Here is a 27,235-nt window from a genome sequence, read left to right as displayed (position 1 = left end):
CAGAACATAGCCATATTCAAGAGCATGACCTTTAAAATGTTTGCGTATGTAACATCTCATAAATTTTTGTGAAAATATGGTTTTTCCATCAACCAAACAGTTCAATGAGTAGTTTTGGCCCGGGGCTTTCTACGACCTTCCCTGTTGCTTCTGTGTGTCACATGGGGGCAGTCCTGACGGATGTTCCTCCCCTGAAATCTGTTTGCTCCAGAAGGGCCCTTGTCAATCTGCATGCTTGCTCAGAGGGATCAATGGATTCTTCCTGTCTCCATTCTAAACGTCTCTACCTGACATTTTTGCAAATCCTTGATCCTCATCATCAATCACAAAACTTTGGCCACATTGCCTGAGGAATGTCATTCCATGGCATGAACATGTGATTGGTTAATGTTCCATGAACGCTTTCCTATTTGCGCTCACATCTAAGACACTTCATGCTTTCAATGAGTAAAGTCATTGCATCTTCAGGACACACACATGCACCAGCAGAAAAGCCTCACTAAACAGCGAGCATTTCTAGTCAAGGAAATTCTAGAATCCTATTTAGGAATGCACCAAAAAGCAGTTTACTTCACTACCTTCACACAAAGGTGACCGTCAGCTCACAGGATTCAATGACAGCTGAGAATATGCTAGAAGAGCATAGACAGTTGTGCAAAATCTGAGGCTGGGCACTTGATCTCCAGTTGTCTTTCTTACATAAACAGCTCTGTCTCCAGCTGAACCCTTGAATGACAGCCTGTTTAGATTGAGGATGGCAGCTGAGGCCAAACCTCAGCATCAAGGCCCACAACCATAGCGCAGTTGCCAGTTAGCGGTTCGAGGCACTGATAAGCAATCCAGCTGATGTTGTTTGATAATTTTTTTCCAATAAAAATATTAAAAAATACACAAAATACACCAAGGGAAAGCATGCTTTGTTTTAAAGCAAATTGCACAAATACCACATCATCACCAAGTGGAAAATGCTGGCAAAAACAACATTGCATGAGCTGAAAAGTCAATCCTGTAGGCTCTACAGTTCCATAGAAAAGGTTTGAAACACTAACGGTTAAAAAGAATGCCCACTCAGGCTTAAAAGATTAGTTGTAAGAACATCGTTTCATCTTTCACCACAACGTTTCTAGAGCTTTTTAAAAATTGAGGTATAACTGACATATAATATATTAGGACTTTTGTTTTAATTACACTTTTAAAATCTATGTATGCTGCCTTCTCAGTACCACAGGGGAGTTGGTATTAATGTGACTAATTTTCCAAGAATATCAGCAGTAAGAACCCCATTTTCCTTTTTTTTTAAAAACTTCCTTTCTAGAGCGCTGCTTAGAGATGAGATGCTTTAGTTAATGGGAATCACTCTCTTCATGATCCTGTTATTTATTGGGTTGGCCAGAAAGTCCTGTCATATATACGCTCACACTCACATCCCCACTCACAAGGGCAAATGCTTCGTCAGCTTATGCTCCCAGATGACGGAAAATAAAAGACGTCCAGGCAAGATTTGGGAATGAGGTAACAAGTAATTTTTCACTACCAGGGGAATATTTTTAAAACACCAGTAACCAAAAAAATGAACATTCTTTAAAAATTGATATGGCTCTTTTATAAAACACCTATGAAGTGATAAACACAAACAAGTATCAGATTCAACTATAATACACAGGTCAATTAACAGAAAAGAGTCTGTTTTCTTCTTGGTTTTATATAATTATTTTATTTTACACCTTTTAAATTCACTGTGGGCCTTGCACATCCCAGAGTTTTATATACTGTCCAAACTGCTCTGCTATAGACAGTCAAGTTCAATAGTGGTTTCGTTCCACATTTACCCATTTTTGCTTAAAAAATAGGAGTCTGCTTCATGTTATATTTTATACAGCACGTTTTTATTACAAAAGTATTGAAATCACTTTGGACCCAGCATGTCCTGAGGCTTCACCCACTCGTCAAACTGCTCTGCCGTGAGATAGCCGAGCTCAATGGCAGTTGCTTTCAAGGTGGATCCTTTTTTGTGTGCAGTCTTCGCGATCTTCGCTGCCTTGTCATAGCCTGAAGAAAGAGGAGCAAGGTGACACAGGAGTGAGCAGTGAAAGCTGGCTTTCTAATTGAAGTGGTGATCATTACTTGTTTGATATTGAAGGTACTGAGCTCTTTAGCAATATTTTTTAATCTTAAAAATACATATCAGTGATCACCTTATAGCCATTTCTAACAGTGATTATCTTAACAGTTGCCATTTCTCACATAGGATGAAATCTTTATTGTTCTTATGTAACACAGACTTAAACATAGTTTCTACAACAGACTTGTTCCTAAATTGAACTTGCCCACTCGCTCAGATATCGTCACAGAGGAAAAGAAAAAAACCAACAATAGAGCAACGAGACATAAAAATATACATCTAAGTAGTATAAATGTGTTGTTTCAAGCAGTTTAACCAGAAATAACTCTCTTCATAAGACGGCATTGAGGAGCTACCTGCGGGGTACCGTGCGCCCAGGCACCCTCTGCGGCGGAGGAGGCGGCGCAGCCTGGGCTCGGAGGGGCGCCTTCAGAGCCGCCTCCGCTGGCTCCTCTGCTCAGCGCCCCGCACCCGGCCTCTTCCCACACTTCAGGGATAAGGGTGGGGGGTGGGGAAGGGCTTTAGCATAAATATGTGCTTGTACTGTTTACCGGAGAATTACGAGCTTTTAAAATTAACAAAGGTAGGGGCAAGACAATTCTACAAGTTGTCCTGACAACGTAATTTTAAGAAGTCAGAAGGCAAAAGTGAGAAAGAACAGAAAAAATGAAAATGAAACCAATAAAGGACACAGAAAAAAAAAACCAACTACCAAGATCAGAGAATTATGACCAAAGAGAAGCCTGCTGAGACATCTAACCATCACCCAGGCAAGACTTTACGTGTCTGTATACAATTACTCACCGCTTACACAACAAATTATGGGCACAGTTAATTTTACTAGTTAACTGAATTTGTGAAGGTTAAACATGTTGAAAAGGGCATTTACTGATCAGAGTAATTTTGACAAAGAATTCTCCTGTTAAACGTTAGGGGGCGATATTGACCATTCTGTACTTTCATGTGAACACTGACAGGGAGGCCTAAGCAGTGTGCCAGCCACTCTCAGCTCTCTCCAATCCCACAGAACACTACTGCCAACCAGCCTGTGACACACGCACACAGAGCCCACGATGTGGAGGCGGGAGGCTCAGGCTGTCACCAGGACGTGCGCTTTGCCTGCTTACCCTCCTATGGCCTTCATCTCACAGTAAACTTATTCCAGGAAAGACTCATCAACAACACAGCTTTAGGAGCACCTCTACTTCAAGTGTGCTGGCAACGCGCTCTTAAGTACGGATGTAGTAAAGCATTTCTCACGTGAGCCCTTGAGTTCCCGCGTCTGTCACCAGTTGAATGCTGAGGTACAATAATTTTAAAAGGATCAAAATGTCATTACTATGTTGGGCTCATAGTTACTTGGAGCTGTGAGATGAGCTCTCCCTTCATAAGCCTGCAAGTACAGTGTCATGTGAGGCTAAGAATACACACCCAGCCCCGAAAGGTCAGGATTACAGGAGCATGTTTTAAAGCGGTGGCCATGTGCCAAATGACTGCATCATAACGTGTTCTGAAATAGAAAACCAAAGACTCTCTCTCTCCGCTCAGCAGTGAGGGGAAGGTGGGAACAGGCTGTTAACACGTCATCACATAACGCGGTGGAGGCCTCAAAACCTACGATTCACTGATTTAATGGGATTCCTATGGTCAGTCTGCAATGAAGTCTACGCTTGAATCTCCAGAATGAAATAGTGACAAGTCTGGAAAAGGCTTGCAATACACAAGCCATGGTTTTAGACAAAATATATGCATTTTCCCCCTTTCCCTATAAGCAATGAATTACCCTGTTTATTTTAACTGAACGGAACAAAGCGTAGCCGAGCATTTGGAGAAGGCAGAAAAAAAAAAACAAACGAATTCATCCCCTGTTGCTAATCAGCCAGCGCCACCTAGTGACATCGCCAACGGAGAGGGTCCTTCCCAGCTTCTCAGAATATAAAGCATCTGAATTCCGTTAAGATTAAAATACGTTTGAACCACTACTTCTGAATTTACCACATTTTCAAATAAAATGAAGCATTATCGATCAAGTTTTTGAAATAACCATGACATTCGTAAGTTATATCTAGCGTCTTAGAACTTAAACATTTTGATCAGGGTAAGAAAACTTGTCTATAAGCACAGATGCAGTAGTCTCCTCAGCTTTTTAACTTTGCCCTCGCCACTGCATCGCTCTCCCTCAAGCACTCACCTATGTGAGGGTTGAGAGCCGTCACCAGCATGAGTGACTCGTTCATCAGCTTGTCGATCCTCTCCTTGTTGGCCTGGATGCCCACCACGCAGTTTTCCGTGAAAGAAACAGCCGCGTCGCCCAGCAGCCTGGCCGAGTGCAGCACGTTTTTAATCTAAGAGAGGGAGAGAGACTTATTAAGCCTAACTTTTTTTTTTTTGGTCCAATAATATATAGTATTATTTACTGGTTCCTAATGAATACATAATTCAATACACAGACAGCACTCCTACAACTTGTAAGGCATCAGACTCAAGACAGCGAATATGGAAAAAAATCGTAAACATTGGAGGGCAGAGAAATCGAAAAGAGGATTAAATAATAAATATAAATAGCTAACACACACAAAACAGCCTGCGGTGTCCTAAAACACTGGTATAAAATGGTAGAGAGCACAGAGAAAAGGAACTGATTCCCGCGGTGGGGGCCCGTGGAGCCCTCCTCCATGGGGGGCGCCTGGAGGCCGGAGGGGGACGAGCAGCCCCTGCAGAAGGACGGGGCGCCTGGACGCAGAGGTCCGGCCGCTCGGCGAGTGCCTGCGGACGCCGTGGGGTCAGCGCTTGCCAGCTCTTAACGGTCCCCATGTTTTCTTATGTTTAGCAAAAACACCTATTCCACAGTCACTTTAAAATAATCTTTCACACGATATATAAATAGTGTCAAATCAATTAGTTTGTTTTAGCAGTTTCTTTCTTTCTGGTAATAGTCCAACATGGAGTAAGATAACTCTCCATATTCTAAGTTCTTTTGGTCTAAAACCCCAGGGTCTGAAAACTATACTCCTAGCAACGGACTCCAGTAGAATTCACAGAACTTCAAGATTCATCCATTCATTAATAACGGCTGTTATTTCTAATGTAGATTATCTTGATTTATTTTCTATTAAAGACACCAAGTTTTTTTTTTTGGTTTCTTTTTTTAGAAGATTAGCAGCCATTTATGGCTACGCACTTACATTTGCCAGGCAGCTAGTGTTAACTGTCTGCAAAGTGACCTGAGAGCAAAAGCTTTTAGGTCTGAGTTCTGCTTTGGACTGTTGTCTTTCTATTTTCCACTGGAATGGACAATCCATAAGGGCAAAAAATCTGTCTTGCTCATTATTCTGCCACTAGCAACCAGTGCAGCGCCTGATACGGACTAGTACTCAATAAATATTTCATGAATACACTGAATGAATATACTTAATTTTGTCCTTTGCATGTTCTTATCGAATTAAAATTAGACTTTACACCAGATACAAACTGGAAATAAGCTCCTATATTTTGGACGTAACATTTTACACCAATAAAGGGCTCTTAGAATGACAGCTGGGGAAATGGATGACAGATGACACCACCGTGTTCCAGCTTCATAAACAGGAAAGAAAAAGAAGTTTTAGTGAACCCAATAATGTTTTCAACGTATGTGGAAAAGGTAAAACCAGTGAAAGACAGAAATCACTGAAGGAAAACCAGTGAGAGAGAGGAAAGAAAAGTGGGGAGAAAATGCCGAAGAAACCAAGGGCGAGGAGTGTTTCAGGAAGGGGACAGCCGAGCTGGATGCCAGTAAGACAGTGTGGCATGGCCACCGGGCTGAGGGGGGCACAGCGGCTGCAAGAACAATCCAAGCACAAGTGTGAGCCCAGCGTGAATGACAGTGTGGGTGACTCTTTTATTTATTTTTATTTTTTTTTAATCCTCACCCAAGGACATTTTTTTTTCTTTTTTAGAGGTGCGGGGTGGGGGGGGGGGAGAAATATCAATTGGTAATTGGTTGCCTTCTCATATGCACCCTGACCAGGCAGTGAACCCACAACATGGGTATGTGCTCTGACCGGCAATCCAACCCATGACTTCAGTGACCTGTGGGTCCACAGACTACACTCCAACCAACTGAGCCGCACTGGCCAGGACAGGTTACTCTTTTAAGACTGAATTTGAGGAGTAGAAGAGAGAAGCAGTGTGAGGAGACAGGGTTGAGGCAGAGCTTTTTCTTTTTCTTTCTTTTTTTAAACTGAGGAGGCTTACACTTATTTCCACCCACTGGTATCTCCACTGGTCAAGGACAAGGAAGAAACCTATACCCTACCTTCCAGAATTTTTTTCCTATTAAAAAAAGCAAACAATCAAATTACTTGAGCTAAAAGGCACCTAACTGAATATCCAGGATTAATATCTGCTAACATTAATATATACTTGACTTCCAACTGCTGATTATATCATCAAGTACGTAATGTGAGATCTACAGAAACCTTTACGAAAGACAAAAGCCAAGACTACTAGCCTTCAGTCAAAAACGTTAAGAATCAAATGTAAAGCTTACCATCATTGGCTTGAAAACATTCAATTCAAAATGTCCATTGCTGCCCCCGACGGTGACAGCGACGTGGTTCCCCATGACCTGGGCGGCAACCATGGTCATCGCTTCACACTGGGTAGGGTTCACCTTGCCTTCAAGAAAACCACCGGGGAAAGCGCCACATCAAACACACTCATGGCTTCAAGTATCAGTTAAGATTAGGTTTCATGGCAAATAATCAAGAACAGAGGGAAATCTGACTTCATTAAATAAAGACATATGATAAAGCAGGCCCCAGCTACCCATGCTGATTTAATGAACAAACCAACCAAAGAAAGGGAAACAGGGAGCCACAAGCTGTGAACCACTCACAGGCTAATAAATAACGGGTAATGAGAACCCGCGACTACACTTTAAGTACAGTTCACTCCATCTCTGTGGCTTTCGTCCCTTTTAGCCACACCCACAGAGCCAGGCGCTGGCCGCAGGTGGTAAGGCAGGCAGGCAGGCACAGGACGCAGAGGGAGCGGGAGCGCGTGGGTAATGCAGCAGGCAAGGGCTAAAGGCACAGCGGGGCAGGCTGCTATGCGAGCGCTTATAAAAGAGGGCCCTCCCCCACACTTGGGAAGCTTCTCAGAGGACGATGACATTCAACTGGAATTTTCCTAGTCATCGTATGGCTCTCCAGAACCCCACCGTTCTGGTCACACTCCTCTGACAAGCTCAAGTTTGAACCACATGCCCCAGGTTTCTCTGACCAATACAAAGCAACACAGTGGGAAGGTTCTTTCCTTTTCTGCAACTCTGCATTTCTCCGTTGTAGGCAGTCACCTTGAATTTGCAATCAACTAAACTCATGTCATCTTTCAACGGGAAATCCTTTAAAATCAGATCTTTCCTCCTGCCTCACATGCACAGAGTTAAAAGCATCTACAGTCAGGTCTTTCTTTTTCACGATCAAAAGTCACTTCATCGGTTTCAGTCCAACCTGCAGAGGCCTTTCTGAACCTGATTCTGGCACCTGATGTACTACCATCTCTGCCTCGTTAGCTGCTGACATGAGCACCTATTCTCTACCTCCACCCTCCGTTCACCAGTCAGCTTGCTACCAAGATACTCCTCCAGGCTGAAGTCAACTCATTAGTCACTCCTTAAATGTCACTGTGAGCCCGGCTACCTTCATCTAACAGTCCTGCCCACACTCCACCACTAGATTCAGTGACTGTCACATGAGTCTGTCAAATGACTTGCTGCAATCCAGGTAGCCAATGCCTGTGTCACTTCTCCAAAGCAAGAACGGAAATAAGAGGCCTTAGGTACAATCCATTTTTATCTAACCCATGCTGATCACTTCAATAGCCTGTTCTAAACCCCCCTTGGCTTCGAATTGTGAAAGACAGAACTATTATACATTTTCTAGTGTGGGAATCAAAATGCACGTTACTAACTAAAAGTCTACTCTCCTATAAGGTCGAGTGAGGTCCCCTGAAGTCCTGATCAAAGGTGGCCCCAAAAGACATTCTGCAGCGAGGGTGCCACGCATGCCCCCACCCATCTTTGGGATCATGGGATCCCGAGCGCAGGCTGAGTGGGCAAGATGCCTGGGTTTTGTCAAGTACCAGGTCTAACGTTTACCAGCTATGGAATTACCTGGCATGATACTGCTTCCTGGTTCATTTTCAGGCAAAATCAGTTCTCCCAGGCCGGAGCGAGGGCCAGAACCCAGAAAGCGAATATCATTTGCTATCTTCATCAGACTGCAAGCGGTAGTGTTCATGGCTCCGCTGAGTTCAACCAAGGCATCGTGAGCAGCCAGAGCTTCAAATTTATTTGGAGCTGTCACAAAAGGTAAGCCTGAAAAAAGATAATAACCTATATGAGTTAACAGGTAAAATTAAGTGATTTTTTAATATCAGCAAGTTAAATAGAGAGTTCGGTATATAAAAATGAAAAACAACAGGAAAAATATTTTACTTCGGGAAAAAATAAGTCTATTTCAAGACTAACATTTGCGTATGTGTAAAGAATCCTAAAGGAGTAGAAAGAATCAATAATACTAGCACATATAAAGGATGAAAAAACAAGGACAATAAATGTTTTGAAAGAGGAAAATACCACCCTACTGTACACACACATGTACGGTGCCTAATATTTGAATAAAGACAAAAAGTAGGTAAAATTCACTTCGTGCCTTTGCTGGTAGTTTCGCCTCTGGTTTAGGCTGTTCTGCTCTTTCCTCTCTTGAGGGCCCACAAATCTCCTGAGACATTAAGGGGCCAAAATGAATTAGACCATCTCCGACAGTCTCTCCTATGGTCAAAGTTTTGTAGATCCACATATACTAAACCCCACCATGAATTTCTTCTTGTTAGTTACACAATATAAAAAACATGTAAATTTTAACAACCTAAAGTATGAGGAGGAGGAGAAGTAAAAACGTGAAGTTTAAAATTCTACTGAAGTTACTTGTTACCAGTGTAAAACAGGGTGTTATAAATTTAAGATATTTTATGTCAGCTTCATGGTAAAAGGGAAAATCCTATAATAATAATACAAAAGGACACGATAAAGTCAAAGTGTACTGATACCAAAAGACATCAAAACACACAAAAAGACAGCAGCATAAGAAACAAAGAATAGCAACTCTACAAAATAACTAGAAAACAAGTAACAAATGGCAACGGTAAAGTCCTTACCTATCAATAACTACTTTAAATGTAAATGGATTAAGTTCTCCAATTAAAAGACACGGAATGGATGAATGGATTAAAAAAATAAGATCCAACAATACGCTATCTAGAAAAGACTCACTTTACCCCTCAAGACACACATAGACCAACAGTGATGGGATGGAAAAAGGCTTCCTAGCAAATGGTAAACAGACAAACAAAACAAGCAGAGGTAAAACAGATTTTAACTAAAAATGGTGAAAAGAGACAAATGAAGGTCATTATATAATGATATAGGGTCAAGAAGATAACAATTGTAAATATTTATGCACCCAACATGGAAGCACCTAAATACATAAAGCAAAAACTAACAGATTTAAAAGGAGAAATAAATACTACTACAATAAAAGGTGAAGACTTTCAAATCCTACTTTTCACAATGGAAACGGATCATCCAGACAGAATCAATAAGGAAGAATAGATGTGAATAACACTATATATCCAACAGATCTAACAGACATATACAGAAAATTCTGTCTAACAACAGCAGGATTCACATTCTTCTCACGTGCATATGGAACATTTTCTAGGACAGACCATGTGTGAAGGCCACAAATCAGTCTTAGCAAATTCCAGAAGACTGAAAGCATACCAAGTATCTTTTCTAACCACAATGGTATGAAGTAGAAAAGACGCTCCTAAAATAAAACACATGCTTGATGGCAAAATATCATTTCTAACTTTAAATTCACAAAAAATTTAAAGGAGAAACACCAGAAAATATATAAACTAGTATAATAAAATGAGCAATAATTCATATTATCACAGACCTGTGAGTGTGGCCACTTTTGCAGCAACTTTTTCTGCAAAGCCAATTCTAGTATTTAAACCAGTACCGACAGCAGTGCCTCCAGCCGCGAGCTCATAGATTCTCGGCATGGCAGCTTTTATCCTCGTCATTGCGTATTTCAGCTGTTGAACATACCCACTAAACTCCTGAAAAGAGGAGGAAATTAAGGTGAGAATATAGAATTGCCTAATGACTTAGAAGTTAGTCTAACTGCATTAAACAGAAGTTTTCTTATCTATGTTTCAGACACTAAATTTTAAGTTACTCAAGAGGCATTTATGCTACTTTAATTCATATGATGAGCAAAATATAGGAAAGGATGAGGTTTTATAATCTTACAAGATAAGGCGACACCACTGATGATAACATGCCACCTGTCTATAATCTAGTCTTAATAGAAAGCAAACAAAAAGAACACAGAAAACAAACTTTAAAGAAGAACGACTCTATTAAATTATTTGTTATTTGCAAGTTATTTCTTATATTTTGGTGCACAACCTCAAGGAAAAAAAATATTGAATCCTTTCAAGAAAAATATAAAGATAGAAATATTCTCCATACGATTTCAGTTTAAAAGCCTGATAGGGAATATGATAATGTTTTAACTCTGTTATTAATGTCACACTGGCTTCTAAAATATGCCATACTTTAAATAAGGTAACCACAGAATTTATTGTGTTTTGAGTGAAAGCAAGGATCTCATCAATTAAGAATCTTATGGGAGCAAAAAGCATAAACTGGAACTCAACTGAACGAGCCAGGATATATGGTTACACTCAATCTATCTTTTTTCCTGTCTGAAAACACTGAAAAACCACAAGTACTTTTGATTAGTTAGAAGCCATAACTCCTTTTGATTAGTTTTAGAAGATGTAACTTCTTTCAAGTCAACCTGATCCTTCTGATCTAACATCACCCATACATGCACCTGCTGGATTCACTCAAGAAATATGTTTTTATTGGGGAAAAAAAACTGCACAAACTAAAAAGACAATTCCAATAAAAGCAAGTATAAGTGCTTCTGATAAGATAAAGTCAAACTGGAAAACCTAACTTTCTATCATAATAGGTAGAATGATAATTTTACACAAGAGGGTGTGCTGTGGCCCAAATGGGCTTAAGCATAGTGGCTTTCCACCATGTGATACACACACACACACACACACACACACACACACACACGAAAAAAATCTGGAAGCCAGAGGGACATGGAGAAGTTGCAAAGACATATACTACATCTCCTAAGAAATTAAGCATGGTACTTGAACCAGCAATGCAAAGTAAAACAGATACAGCTTTAAAATGTATCTTAACTTAATGGCCCCAATTTAGTCCTGTCATCTGTATTTCAATTAATCATTTCAAGTTTTCCTCATTCCTTCAGTGGCAAAATTAAGCTAAATAATCAAGCTTTTCTCAGTGTTTGCTGTCATCTGAACAAGACTTTAAATGGTAGTAAGTCAGCAGCAGCCAACCTCTCACCCTTACCTCAATTTCTACAAAACTAGCATTTGATACTTGGCCTATATAAACATTTCTTGATATATAATTTGTGTACGCCCTAGCTCCCAAACTGGAGTGAGCTCACTAAGACAAAAACTGTTCCTTGTATTTCCTACATTTCCTTTGGGATAGATACTATCAGACACCTTTAAGGTACTGATAAACATACAAATATTTCCTGGTATTTTACAGAAGAGAGTAATACCACGTTCAAATGTGGCCAAAACAATTTTAGAGTAAGATATGCCTCATTTAAGCACTTTAATATTAGCATTTAAAGAACACACTAATTTAAAGTAAGAGAGACAAAGAAGGATGAAGAAGAAGATGATGCTGGCTAACACCAATATATGCCTTCTATGGTCAGGCACAGTTCCAATCTACAATGACGAGCTTATTGGAACCTCACAACTACCCTATGAAAAAGATACAATGTTCCTCATTTGACAGCTCAGAAAACGGAGGCACAGAAAGGCTAAATAATTTTCCTCAGGTCCCCTAGCTTGTACCCAGCAAAGCTAAGATTTGAACCTGAGCAGACTGACTTGGAGACTAGCTCATGGCCAGTATGCTCTGCCCTTCCCCTAAGTGGGTATCGATAAAAACTACTGACTGATAAATGCAGGACGATTTCTGTCACTGAACTGAGCTGTTATAAACCTGGCCTTCTACACCAGCGTGATTTAGCGGGTAATACACCAGCATTGGTACCAACCCTTAACGTGAATCAACCCTAATCGCACCCGTGTACCTGCCCAAGAGTGAGCGGGACGGCGTCCTGTGTATGGGTGCGCCCGATTTTGATGATCTGCGCAAACTCTTTGGATTTCGCCTCGAGAGCGTCATGCAGCTTCTGCAGTCCTGGCAGCAGCACGGCGTGGACTTCCATTGCCGCGGCGATGTGCATGGCTGTGGGGAAAGTGTCGTTCGAGCTCTGGCGGAACATTCGCAAAAGAAACGTCAAATGTCAAATCGGAGGCAACGAAAAAGAAACTTGAATGTCTCAATTAAAAATCTCACTAGGTGACTACTCAACGCTCAGCATAGTTTTAGTACCCAATTACATTTCTGTGTGGCAAGTCAGAGGTCACTTAGGCTCAAATAAGAAGCAACCTGTTTTCCTTTATGGACTGTCCTTAGGACTGTACTATATATACCACCTACAATGAATATGTTATATATTATTCTATGTCCCTGCTAACAAGTGACAGCAAGGAATAGAGAAGTAGTTAACAAGTGTATGCAAGGACAGCAATAACATCTTACAGTTACACAGTGCACACCGTCTCCCATAAACATTTCTCCGTTAATGGAACTTAAGGAAAATTTTCAGGTAGGTCACCACTTGAAAAACAGGAAAGCCAAGCTCTCATCATTTGATTTCCCAAAATATTTAGGACTACTGGGGCCTGAGAAGGAAGTCAAAACTCTGCGCTCTTTCCTCACCTGTAACTCCATACTTTATGATGTTATGTAAAAAGGTATATCCATTATTTATGTTTTCACCTTTTATTATGAAAAATATCAAACTGCTTACAAGAGTAGGACGGATGATATAATGAACACTCATGTACCTCTCACCTAAGTTCCAATAATTATCAGCACAAAGTGAACCTTGTTTTGTCTACGACACCACCTCATTTCTTCCACCTGACCATATGCACTGGATCATTCTGAAGCAGATTTCAGTGTATATAAAAGATAAATTCATATTTAAAGGCAAGCCCTGGGTTCAGAAATCCTTCATAAAATAAATTTACGTAAAAAAGCTTCCCCCCTTATTGAGTTGTACACTGGAAACCTGTTAAGATTTTGTGAACCAATGCCACTCCAATAAATTCAATGAAAAGAGAAAAACTTCCCCCTTAATATTTAAATATCCCTATAGTAAATTTCACCTAGGACCTAGACCCTAGTTTCTACATGTCATGTTCCAATATGGTCTTCTGGGAGTTCCTGGGAAGAGCAGGTGCTTATGGGGCTGGGCTTGGGAAAATACAAGACAATGATGAACTGTGAGCACCTTCTGGTGCGAAAATGTAAGTAAGTGGGTTTTTTAATAGGATAGTGGCATGTCCTAAGTACTCCAGAGCCAGCAGAGAGGGCTCCCGAAGTTGGAACAATCTGAACAATATAAATAACAAAAGTATGGGGGGGAGGAGGGAAGCATTAGATTATAACTCTAAGAATAAACTAAATATGCATGAAACCATACTGATCTACATTAATGATTAAATAAATAAATTAATGTGGGGAGAAAAAAGAAGACAAATCTTTACAGCAAAACTTTAATAATATATAAAGAACGAAAGGCATAGAAAATCACTACTAAAATACTGTAAAAGGCAAGATCCGCCGACGAATGCTAAAATCATGGGCAAAGTTTAAGGAGGCGGAGGATACCTGCAGAGTCTCAAGCTTTCTATTAATTCTGCAGTGATTTTGGCACACGTCCAGAACTTTCTTGAAATGCCTTCCTTTAGGGAGTGAAGCTTAAGCGCAGTTCCTGGGGTACAGGCAGGACTTGGTGACTCGCCACCAGCCGGGGGTGGAAGGCGGAGAGACCCGGCAGACGCCGTCGTCGCCACGAGGCGACTCAGGTTGTGCTCGCCCGGACGACAGCCCAGCGGCTGTCACACCCCCCTGAGACGACGCGAGGAGAAGAGCCCTCATTTCTCTAACACACTCCGTGCAACCCACGGTCTTGGTCTAATCATGGGAAAATATCGGACAAAGCCAAACCGGGGGACAAAATGCCTGCCCACTGCTTTCAAAAGTGACCAAACACGCACCGTCACAAAGTGGAGGAGACCACGGGGCTGCGGTGACTGAACACAGCGTGTGGTCTGGACTGGATCCTGAAGACAAAAAGGCTTTTGGTAGAAAACTAGAGAAATCCTGATACAGTCAGTTTGGTTAAGAGCATTGTACCAACACTAATTTTTTAAAGTGGTAAATGTACCAGGTTTATATACTGTTTAAGATCAAGGGAAGCTGGGTAGAGGGTACACAGAAAGTCTTTGAAGTATCTTTGCAATTCTTTTATAAATTTATATTATGCAAAATAAAGAGTTTTTAAATACCCAAACCAATGAAAATATACACGTATACTAAATTCAGGTGTCCTAAAAGTAATTTTTTTCTGAAAGCGATTTTTATCAAGTTTAAGACATTAAACCCAAGATTCCTGAAAGAAATAAGAACATTGAGGAAGTCCTTTCCATTAAAGAATATTTGCAGAATGAACCTCCTTGTCAAAAAGCCGAAACCTGTTTGATGGACAAACCTCAGGCATTCTTTACAACTTACAACAAAGAAAAAAAGAGAGAAAAATACTGACCTGGCTTTTATTAACATGATCATTGGGATGCACAGGTTTCTTGCTGCCAAGTTCACCCCCTAGCATCTCAATGGCTCTATTGCTGATGACTTCATTCACATTCATGTTGGTCTGGGTTCCTGACCCAGTTTGCCACACCACGAGAGGGAAGTGGTCATTTAATTTTCCTTCTGCTACCTGCAGGACAAAACGTTAAACAAGGAATTGTTTTAAAGTAAGAAAGGCAATATCCATTTAGCTATTTTAATCAACTATGACTAAGAAGGCACCATTTATTACACTATTCTAAAGGTGTTCACTTTTTCTCGCGCTAAGGGACTGACTGATGGTACCACCCAGTCTGTGGTTGTCCAGCAAGTCTAAGTGTCTGCAGCATCATTTCAAAAAGTGAATGATGAACTGTTGGGAGTCACCTAAACTGAATCAAAGCCATCTTCCGTCTACTTCTCCCACTGCCTCCTCTCCTAATACGCAGACAGGGCCACATGCTAAGGCTGGCAAAGTGTTAAGTCTTCAGTTCCATTCACCGCTGGTGCTCAGCAGGAATATCCAACAGATGTTATCGTTGGAGTCACTATGAAATGAACTGGTGACTTGAAAATGAATACACTAATAGCTATTCATCACGCACATGCCCAGTGAGTAGCGATTGCCAAGCAAAGGCACACAGTCCAAATTTGTTATTTTTGTCATATTTTTATACTTCCAGCTAATGTGCTAGATTTTGGACTGTAAGCTTCCTAAGACAGTGGGTACCTAACCATCTTCTGGAATAATTTTTGCTTAAAAAATCAGTATGCACTTTAGAAATCTATTACCTTAAACAATTGGCTCACTTTAATATAAACCTTTTTTCCTAGTTATATAAAAATAACAGGTGATCGTTGAAGAAAATTTTGAGAACTAAGAAAACTATATCAGACATCACAGCCCCAGTCCTCGGAAATAATGACAATTAGCATTTTGGCATCTCTTTCCAGTTTCCACTCCAAGCAATGGGAGTGTATATGCATATATAAAAAAAGCACGTTTTCTGTTTTCTGTTCATTTTTCCTCAACAAAATCAGGATCATAAAATACATGTATTTTGCCCCTTTCCCCCCACTACTTCTTATATGGTAGGCTTTGTTCTGACATTCTTTAGAAAAGTAATTTTCTATGGTATCACAATAGAACTTATATAGGCAGCTGTTTTGGATGGATACTTTCTAATCTGTTGTTATTATAAATGGTACTGCAATGAACAATGTTACGTTTAGAGTGTTTAAACTGTTATCTTTGATTGCTTCCTTCAGATGATATTAGAGAATTAGTGAAATAATTTTTCCCATACATATTATCAAATAACCAATTAGTTTTTAAATGTACCATTTATGCATAAAATATATAAATCTAAAGACTGTTTTCTTCACAGAGTTTTCCTTCAACTATATAAATGAAAGGAAAGATCAAGAGAATCAAAAAGGTGGTATACAATCATCTACAAATTTTGCCACAATATTTTAAGCACCAAATTGAAATCCTCGTTCAACAGCAATGGTACCACAACCCCACCTTGGAGATTCATTAACTCCAAATTCACAGTGCCCACTTCCTCCCGCCAGCGCTTGCTATCACCCAGTGGATGATGTGGGCCCGGCACCATTAAAAATAAGCACACTCATCGCTCCTACCTCGTCTGCTGCCTTCATGATTGCGTTCGCAATCTTGGGATCGAGACCATAGTCCTGGTTTACTTCAGCAGCTGCTCGCTTCAAAATGCCAAATGCTTTAATAACTGGGATCTAAAATTAATTAGAAAAAATATCTCGAGTTTGTGATTTTAGTTAAGTATGAAAACGTTAAGGTTACTATCATATGCAGGTACAAAAGTTGTACATAAAACAGTAAGTTAAATAACACCATGACCCTAAAATGTTTAGGCTACAGAGAAAGATTATATAGATAGGTGTATAATGCGCCAAGAATCATCGTGTACCTGTTTAGGGAACCAAGCAAAAGCAAATGCACTAACTCTTCACATATGTATGTGTGTCTCATGCACAAATGCAATTCACATATAGACAATTGATCCTATTTTCTTTTTTCTTGAAATAATTAGGTTTTTATAAAAAAAAGATTTATTTATTTTTAGAGAGGGGAAGGCAAGGAGAAAGAGAGGGAAAGAAATATTATGTGTGGTTGCATTTTGCATGTCTCCCACTGGGGACCTGGCCTGCAACCCAGCCATGTGCCCTATCCTTGGGTTTGCAGGCCAGTGCTCAATCCACTGAGCCACACCAGCTAGGGCCTATTTTCATAATATAATAATATGTGCTTATTTCATACATGGGCTCAATCATAGTACCAGGAATCATCATGACTTTTTCTCACTGGATCCCAATCTACATTATAATTTTTCTTTTCTTTCTCCTTAAAAAAAATAAATAAAAATAGCAAATAAAATAAAGGTAGCAAAATGGTATTGGGAAAACTGGAAGCCACATACATAAAAGTTAACTCAAAATAGATTAGACTTGAGTGAAACACGTGAAACCAAAAAACTCCTCAAAGAAAACAGGTGGTAAGTTCCTCAACACTGGTCTTGACAATGATTGTTTTGGATCTGCCTCCAAAAGCAAAGGCAACAAAAGTAAAAATAAACAAGTGGGACTACATCAAAATAAAAAGCTTCCACACAGAAAAGTAAATCATCAAGAAAAGAAAAAGGCAAACTACTGAATGGAAAAAAAAATATTAGCAAATGATCTGAATAGACATTTTTCTAAGGAAGACATACAGATGGCTGGCAGGCACATAAAATGATGCTCAACATCACTGATCAGGGAAATGCAAGTCAAAACCATAATGAGGTATCAGCTCACACCTGTTAGAATGGCTACTGTCAAAAAGACAAGAAATAACAAGTATGGGTAAGGAGAAAAAGGAACCACTGTACACTGTTGGTGAGAATATAAATTAAGGGAATCCTTGTGTACTGTTGGTGGAAATATAAATTAGTGTAGCCATTATGAAAACCAGAATGGAAGATCCTCAAAAACTAAAAATATAACCGTCATATGACCCAGCAATTCCATTTCTAGTATTTATCTGGAAAAAAAACCCCCCCACTAATTTGAAAAGTATGTGCACCCCCATGTTAACTGTAGCATTATTTATAATAGCCAAGATATGGAAATACCTAGGTGGCCATTGATGGATGAGAATATAAATACATACGAATATATGTATGTGTCTACAGAGACACACACCTCTCACATCTTTAACAGAATATTACTCAGCCATAAAAAAGGATAAAATCTTGCCATTTGCAACAATGATAGACTTTAGGGTATTATGCTAATTGAAATGAGTGGGACAGAGAAAGACAAACACTCTATAATCTCACTTATATGGGGAATCTAAAAAACATAAACTAAAAACCAAACTCATAGCTACAGAAAACGGACTGGTGATTGCTGGGGGCAGGTGTAGGTAAGACGGGGGAAGGGGGTCAAAACGTACAAAACTTCCGTTATAAAATAAATGTCAAGGGGACGTAATATACAGCGTGTTGACTACGGTTAATATTGTACTGCATATCTGAGACTTGTTGAGATACTAAAAGTCCTCATCACCAAAAGACAAAGGTTTTGTAATTACGCATGGTGACGAACGTTAGACTTACTGTGATCATCCTGCAATGTATACAAATATCAAATCATTACACTGTATACCTAAAATATAATGTTATATGTCAATTATACCTCAATAAAATAATAAATAAAAACATACTCAACTGCCAATTAGTATGAACTAAGCAGTTACTAAATGGGTATCAATCCAAAAAACATTATATTTAGTCAATGAAGCCTTGACACTAAGTCACTGGAAATTTCTCTCAGAAGCATTTTTTTAAAAAAAACCCAGAGTCCCTAAAGATAATAGCTTCTCATATATGTAACCACATTTCAAACTCGTTTAGTGTGCAGATCTTTTCATTTTCTACTCCAAATCATCTTACCAAATTTAAAAGGGTAAGGCCAACTAACTTTTGATGAGGTTTCAATGAAACAATACCTGGTTGTCAAAAGGTAAGAAAATGATGTGTTCTTGTCAAACTCAATACTACAGACTGTGGTTCAGACCCCCTGCTGGGCGCGGGGTGGGGGGAGGGGCAGGAGGGAGCATGGAAAGCTGAATTCACAAAAGAGATGCTACAATCCTCCTAGGGGGCTGAGAGTGGAAAAACAAAACAAAACAAAGAATAAAGAATAAGACACATTAAACCTAGGCCAAAGAAGATAAACCAAGGGGCAAGAAGAAGAGGAAATAAAAAACAGAGTATTTTCATTTTGAATTTTAAGACAATAAAATAAAACATTGTAAGTGCTTTACCCAAATGATATGGGCACAAATAGCACCGGGATGAGAAACTTAAAACTGTGAAAATGGAAACGAAGGGGAATTTAAATTTCAACAGCAATTGGGTGGGTCGTAAGCACATGCCAGTCCCGTCTGGCCACCTGCCTGGGGTGACTGGCCCCGTTGTCTGCGGATGCGGGCAAAGGAAGAGGTCACAGCGCACAGCGTCGCTGAGCCCTACCAAAATAAAATGGCAAAATGTGTCACTGGAGAGAAAAGAAGGGTCTCATTATTCTTAAATTACTCACATTAGAGCTTCATAACCATTTTAAATTTTGTCTTCCTTTGGCCTTCACGTACAAAGGGTTGGCTTTAGTCACACTGCTCAGCTCAGGGCACATACAGTCTGCTTCATCTTTAACGAAGTTCAGGAAACTAATGCCGACGAAGGCAAATGTGACAAAACTGACACCCCCTCGGCCCATCCTTCCCAGCCGTGGGATCCGAACCGTGTGCAGCGGCAGCGAGCCTGTGAAGCGCCCAGAGCCGCACACCTGGCTGGCGGGAGCAGGACCACAGGCCACGGGCCACGCCTGCTCCCGGCACCGTCACCGGGGTCAGGACAGACCTCCTAACTCCCAGGAGCTGAACTCTCCGGGAACGTTTCAGGATCGGTTGCTACCCTTTGTCACCCAGCCACGTCATCGGACCCCGAGGTGGCTGACCTCGCCAAGCTGGCTGCAGGTAACGATAACAAAGATGTTCTTCCAAGACGACGCAGCTGCCCATTGTATAAATGCATGCATCTGTCAAGATTCAGTCTTGAAGGCTTAGGAATAAGTTAAAATATGGAAGCTAAAATGATTATAAAATAAAATGTATATTTAGAAGATAACTGTGAAACATTATCTCACCAGGTGAACCCTGGCTGCTTCCAGGCTACGAGGCTATCCTGCGTTCCTAAAGCGACTACTGTTCCTACCCTAGTAGGGCTCCAGTAGGACATGTAATATGTTTAATCAATTCTTTTCACACTTTAACATCTGTGAAATCAAGATGCATCTTACAATTGATGACATGTCACAACTTTAATGGCAGCCCTTTTCTTTCTTAGTGGTACATTGCAGTGCATCTTCTAACAGATGTCATCTTAGCCTTAATGAAATATGACAGAAAGTGATCTAATCATTAAACCATTCCTGTGGCATTGAACAAATACATATACGTTATCTATTATATGCCAGACATGGTGAAGAATAGTGTTTTTAGGTGTCTGTGTATACTTTTCTGGAAACTGACATGAAGATAGATAGAAAGTATAATATTAAAGAAAACTCTGTCTCTTTTAACCAAATTTCTGAAACTCAGTGTTAATTGGTAAAATAAATAAAATTTAAGTATTGAAATTAAATGCTTGAATTCTAAATTGAATTAAATTGAAGTAAAATGCTTACAAACCGTTAAATGCTAGTAAAAATCTGAAAAGTCCCGCAAAAATGAAAAGACAAATCACTCAGTTCTACCAAATAAAAATCCAAAACATTCAAAGTCACAGCTCAAAATGCTAGCCTTCAAAAAGTTCTTTGACATTTTAATGAAGGAAACATCTTATTACTCACAAAGCTCTCTAGTAACTACATTTTAACTCTGTAATATTTTATTTATAAAATAAAATGGCTCCTTAGAACACATCCTGGCTCATCCAGAGGCAGCCAGTGTTTCTGCAGGCCCACTTACTGGCATGCGCTCCGTCGCTCCGCCAATCTTGAAGTTCATCGTAGATCTCACCGTCTGGGCGCCATAGTACTTGTCACTTGGGACCTTGAGTTCACCAAAAGTATCAAATTCTATCCGAAAGGAATTCTGGCTCGCCTAAAGATAGAGGTAAGGCACTGTTATGACTTGAAAAGAAATCAAGTATCAAAAGCATATCAACTGTAAGGGAAGAGAAAACTTAGGGAAAAGAACCGTAAAGCCAAGATAGTACATTTTCACTCTCATTCTACTCCCGTCTTCTGGCTTTTTTGAGAAATGACTGTCACACAAACTGATTGATAGAGATGTTAAAGACATTTACACACTATGCAGATGTAAGTACAAAGAAAGCTTCTGAAGTAAAAACAATCTTTTCCAGTTCAGGAGAATGCCTGTGATTGGTCAGGCTCCGGCAGATTCAATGTACGTAGGGCAATGTTCATTTTATTGGGAACTTTAGAAATGGTCTAAGAACGATACTTTAAGGTTTGAAAATACTATATATTTAAACAGAGCTGGACAGTGGTCTATAAATACCACGCATGAGAGACGGCTTAGGGCAATTCGAATAATCCAGACTTGGCCGTCACCTTCCGCTGTCGGCTTTTCTCCTCTATAAACTGAAGCAAATGTACAGACAAAGCGTGACGAGCTAGGTCGGTTCTTAACCTTTTTGGGGTGACAGGACCCTCTGGAAATAGGAGGAAAGCTATGGATCCTCTCTCTAAAACCATTAACATAAATACACATATATAAAATCTTACATATGATTGTAGTGAGTTTATATCTTCAAGCCATTCCACCATCCAGAATAAGAACCCATGACCCAAAGTCTCTTTTATGGAGAACCTAGGATTCTACCAAGTACGTCAACTTAACACTAATAAAAAATAATTAACAACTACTCAAAAATATTTTGAGACGCTAAAAAAATTTATTGTAAAACACTAGAAATTTGGAATTTACACATGATACTTTATATTAAGGAAGCTTCAGAGAGATACTTAGAACTTTAATGTTCATCTAGCATGCAATATGAAATAAGCATAGTCAAAGAATTCAAAAGATTTTAAAATCCCTAGCCAACTAATTTTGTTTTAGTAAATAGTTCCAACAAAGAAAATTTTCATTTATAGTTATCCCTTGAGACTATAAAGATTTACAAAACCCTTTATTTATTATGAAGACTTTTAGATTGCATAAAAAGAAAAATAACATTGTATCTCGGTAGAAATGTAGGAGTAAAGTTATACTTTTTTTTTTTTTTTTCTATGCCTAAAAGTCTGCAGAGACCTGGCCTAAGCCAATAGCAGAGGCTAGTAAAAATAACCAGACTCTGGCCTTTACTGTGCTGGACAGCAAACACTTTTCAGTAATTACCTTATCTGACTTCCACAACCATCCTAGGAGAGTTTACTGTACCATCTCCATCTTAAAGAAGGAGACAGGCTTGGAGCAATTACATACTCTTAGCAGATCACCCAGAGCCAGGAGCGGAGGCCTGAAGTGCTCAAACCCTGGACTGTCCGGTTCCTGATGATTTATTTCTTATCACCTCTCCCATAAACCAAGAAACAGGGAGTAACTCCAGATCAGCCCACAAGCCCTTGAGTTGCAAAACAGAGGCTGAAGAGGCAGTTTGATTTTTGTCTAACAGAGCGGATTACACAGACACCACTGTATACAATCATGCCTCCTACTCTGTAAACCAAAGGCAGCTTGGTTCTATACCTCAAGGATGCAGGAAAAAAAAAATTGCACTAGGATCCTGGTTTTGGACACCCTAAGTAAATAGCCTTGTGTGTGAAAAATTACTTAGTCCAACACTAGCAACGACAGCAGTGGCCCTGGACACATGAGCCGAGTGGTTCTTCCTTTCCTTCACCTTGTTATGTGACCGTCACAAGATGCTGGCGACGAGGATGGGAGACCTGTTTCCCTAAGTCATCTGTGCAATCAGGTTCCACTCCTCAAATTTATACCTTTGCCTTTTCTGTCCAAAATTACTAAATTTTCATCATAAAATAGCAATAACCTTGTCCCCTAAATGACAGGCCTCACCCTGACAAACTCCCTGAGACCCCGCCCCATGACAAAGGTCATAGGGCAACTGGCGGGTGGTGACTGGCCACGGTGTACCCTGGAACCTTCACGAGCGGCCTCACGCAGCACTCGTGCCAAGCTTGAATCTGTATCAGTCCAATGCACACCGCTCGCCCTACCGGGTGACTCAGTGGAACTCGCATACCGCCAAGGGCTCTTTCGGAGACTAAGCCTACGAGGCAGCTGGCAGACTCAGGCGCCATGGGCCTTCTGCTGACCTGCCCCTGCACTCAGTTCTTAACTTTTCAGGGTGATGAAACCCTCTGGGAATATAAGAAAAGCTACGGAAGGCAGCCTTGGTGCGCAGCTTGGACCCTCCCTTGCACACCCAGGCCCCGCGGAGGCGGCCTCAAACCTTGGATCATTTTGTGGCTCCAAACAGGTAGCCCAGGGCCAATCAAAGGCAGTGCCTGAAACTGACCTGCTTTGGAGTCCCTCCCCAAAGTCCCCAGAACCAACACACCCAGTGGCGTGCTTCAGACCGCATCAGAGCACAGTCCAATGAGCTCCACAAGCAGTACACCCAGAGAGAGGTCTCGGCAGATGACAGATCCTGCTGGGGCAAATTCCACTTTGTGGGGTCAGTCTCACAGCACAGCTCATACACTGTGGCTGGAAACAATCCTCAGAGTCAGCCAGCCTGAGAACTGGTCTAAGCAATTCTCATAAAGGGCCAACAGCAATTAAGACTCAAGTACAACAGGAAAGATCACAAAACCCACACAAGGAATATTCCTAGAGCACCTAACTCAGGTGAGTAAGACAGACTGCACACCTGAGCCCCACAGGACATCCATTACATAGGCCACCCTACCAAGGCTGGGAGACACAGCAGATCTAACCGATACACAGAAACCAATATAGAGATGAAATGAAAATGGGGTGACAAAGAAACATGCCCCATGTGAAAAAGGAGAAGAAATTCCCAAAAAAGAACCAAATGAAATGGAAGCAAATAATCTAACAGATCGTGTTCAAAACAGTGGTTGTAAGGATTCTGAAGAACCTTAGGGCAAGAATGGATGAACTCAGTAAGAATGTAAAGATTTTATAAGCATAAAAAAGGCCATAGAAAACATTTAAAAAGGTGAAAAATGAAGAACACACTATCTGAAATGAAGGATATACTAGAAAGAATAAAAAAATTGGATGAAGCAGAGGATCGAATGGGCGCTTTAAAAGAAAAGATAGTAAACACCTAATCGGAGCAGGAAAAAAAAAATGAAAAAGAATGAAAATGGTTTAAGGGGCCTCTGGAACAAGATAATGCATAACAACATCTGCATGGTGGCGAGCTCCTCAGCCCCACTGCAGGCCAAGTTTGGTGCCCTGTGACTTCTGGCTTTTCCCAAAACTAAAGTCACTTTTGAAAGGGAAGAGATTTCAGAAAATAGGATGGGGCAGCGGACAGCGACTGGAAGACCTGTGTGAGTTCCCAAAGTGCTTACGTGAAAAGCATCACTGTCCTATGTACAATGTTTCCTGTATTTTGTACCTTCTACAATAAATGTCTCTATTTCTGATAGTAGGTGGCTGGATACTTTATGGACAGATCTTGTATTTATTGTTTCACAAAGTCAAATATAATAGAAACAATAAGCCACCTAAATGTGTCACCCATGAGAGTAAATTCTTATTTACAAAGAAGAAAAGATATTGAACTAGTATTATATGAATATTTATTAGTTTTGATATTTACTCATTATACTTACTCTAATCTTGATAATTAACTTCGTTCCTCCATGACTTTGATGCCTGTATCTAAATTTGTATTTGGTTTAGAGTTAACTTCATATACTAGTTTCTTTTGCATTTCCTTTTAGGGCTTAATGAAGAATGCTATTTATTTGTGGACAGTTCTAATACTTTCTATGGTATTAGAGAGTTATGTAAGTAATGCAATATTGAATGCAAAGGTTATTAATGGTTTTTAAGAGTGTTTAGTATAAGATCTAACTAACAAAATTAACAAATGGGTTATCCACATTATAGTTTCCATATAAGCTTTCATTCACCAGTCGACATATCCTCCACTATACCGCCAAACTTATATTGAAGAACAAACAATAAAAACAATAGCAACCACTATTTGAACATATACTGTTTTGGCTTTATGTAAATTATCTTTCTCAATTTGTCATAATAACCACACAAATATAAGTATTATATTTATAAATATGGAAATATAAGCTTGCATAGATTAAATAATTTGGACAAAAATACACAGCCACTAAAAGATAGCATTGGGATTTGACTGTTTTTTCAGACTACAAAGCTCATGTATTTCTGTTAGATACATTACATTCCAAAATAACACTCTGCCTTGGATAGCTCTTCAAACCCACTGTAACATGAGAGTGAATGAATACAAGAAAGGAAAACTGGTACAAGAAAAAATAATTAACTGCATTATAAAGTCATTAAGTAATAAAAAAAATCAATAAATCAGAATATCTTTTAATATCATAGTTAGAATCACCTGAACCCGAAAGCAGTTCAGGGAGCGCGGTGATCCTACAAGCCAGAGTTCAGAGGCGACCGGTTAGTTAATCACTCGGCCAGTGTCGGGCCAGCCAGGCCCTACTGAGCGGCCGGGACGGGAGCTGCCCTTCTTCCCACACTGTCTCTCACCGTGCTCTGGCCCGAGGACTGGGGGCCCCCGCACCCGCAAGAGCTCAGCAGTAAGCGCGGCCGAGGAGGGCTGCCCCAAAAGGCAAAGGCCCAGCCCGCTCGTGGGGCGTCTCGGGAGAGGCCAGAAGCGGGACCCTCGCCGCCAGCTGCCGCCCCGTCCAAGCGCTCACCCGGGGTGGAAACTCCAACCCCGCTCTGGAGGCGGTGTCCCGGGCAGAGAAGGCCGCCACGCCGTCCGGGCACTCAGCCCAGCGCCGGACTCGGCGGGGACCCCGGGGAATCCTCCCCACCAGCCCGCTGGCGCTCGGCTGGCGAGCCACAGGGCTGAAGGTCACCGCGGGGACGCGGGGGGACGGGAGCCCGCGCTCACCATTCGAGCGGCGTTCGGGGGCCGGAATGGGAGGGCGGCCGCGCCACCAAGGCCGGGAGCCGAGGTTGAGGCTGAGGGTGGAACTCGCACAAGGCGACGCGAGCGCGCGAGGAGCCGGAGTGCGTGGTACATGGTGCAGCAGGAACCTGGGTAGACTTTCTGAGAGGCGGAGGCCACGCCTCCGCGCCGGCTGTCATTGCCCGACCAGCCCACCGAACTCGCTCTTAGCCAATCAACACCCGGAAACTGATCACGGGGGCGGAACCAACCGTGAATGACCAGTAAAGAGTGAGGGGGCAGGCTTAACTTCCTCGTAGAGCGGATATTTGAAGCCCTCGGATTCATGGGAAACTAATTTGGAGGGAATTATGGGAAAGGGAGTTTAGGTTATTCTTTCAGCCAGGTTGATTGATGTGTGTGGCTGCTGGGGAGCGAGAGTTAACAGCTATGAATCTTCAGTTAGTGTTTAGTTGGTGGAACATCCTGGAAAGAAATATTTATTGATTCATTTAGTTATGTAATCGCGCATTACATGTTCTTTGTATTGGATTTTTTAAAACATTCCTTCCAGATTACAGATTCCGTATAGAAATTCTGGAAGACCCAGTGAAGAATAGAGAATGAAATAAAAATTATCCATGATGCCAATACTTAAGACAATGACTCATTTCTTTTAACCTGTCATTCTGAAGTCTCTTCAGTTTCCTTCCTGTTCTTGATGTGTGCTGTCAGGACTCTATTAAAATGTAGTGTGGATATTCATTGTTATAGGTGATTTGGGAATTTTTACTATTTGCATGTAGGTTTTCCAAATGTTTGCATTGATTAATATATACATTTTCAAATTAAAGGCATATTGTTTGAATGTAATATGTGATAAAAATGCAGAAACTGACATAAAATTGCACCTAAACCACAATTTAATCTTTCTAGTCTCTTTTTTTCTGTTGCTTGGAAGGAGATGACAGTTGATCAAGAAGAACCACTGGATTATGTCCAGAAATCAAAGTCCAGTAAAGCTTTTAACAGTTGGTCTCTGTC

The 27,235-nt window shown here is 40.7% G+C and overlaps 1 protein-coding gene across 1 annotated transcript; it reads right to left on the bottom strand.

Annotated features, from left to right (window-relative positions):
- Positions 1–1,686: 1,686 nt before the first annotated feature.
- FH (fumarate hydratase) lies at positions 1,687–26,376 on the bottom strand. Its single transcript, XM_054576710.1, has 10 exons — positions 26,195–26,376; positions 21,073–21,207; positions 16,665–16,775; positions 14,992–15,168; positions 12,403–12,585; positions 10,129–10,294; positions 8,280–8,483; positions 6,654–6,781; positions 4,314–4,467; positions 1,687–2,049 (listed from the first exon to the last, which is right to left on the bottom strand). The coding sequence occupies exons 1-10, from the start codon at positions 26,324–26,326 to the stop codon at positions 1,907–1,909; spliced, it is 1,533 nt and encodes a 510-aa protein (XP_054432685.1). The 5' UTR covers positions 26,327–26,376; the 3' UTR covers positions 1,687–1,906.
- Positions 26,377–27,235: the final 859 nt, after the last annotated feature.

This window comes from Pteronotus mesoamericanus, unplaced genomic scaffold (genome assembly GCF_021234165.1).
Source record: "Pteronotus mesoamericanus isolate MK-2021 breed Mesoamerican mustached bat unplaced genomic scaffold, CSHL_Meso_final contig_347, whole genome shotgun sequence".
NCBI classification, from domain to species: domain Eukaryota; kingdom Metazoa; phylum Chordata; class Mammalia; order Chiroptera; family Mormoopidae; genus Pteronotus; species Pteronotus mesoamericanus.
Note: the sequence above shows the minus strand (reverse complement) of the source record. Positions and strands in the feature narration are given on the sequence as shown.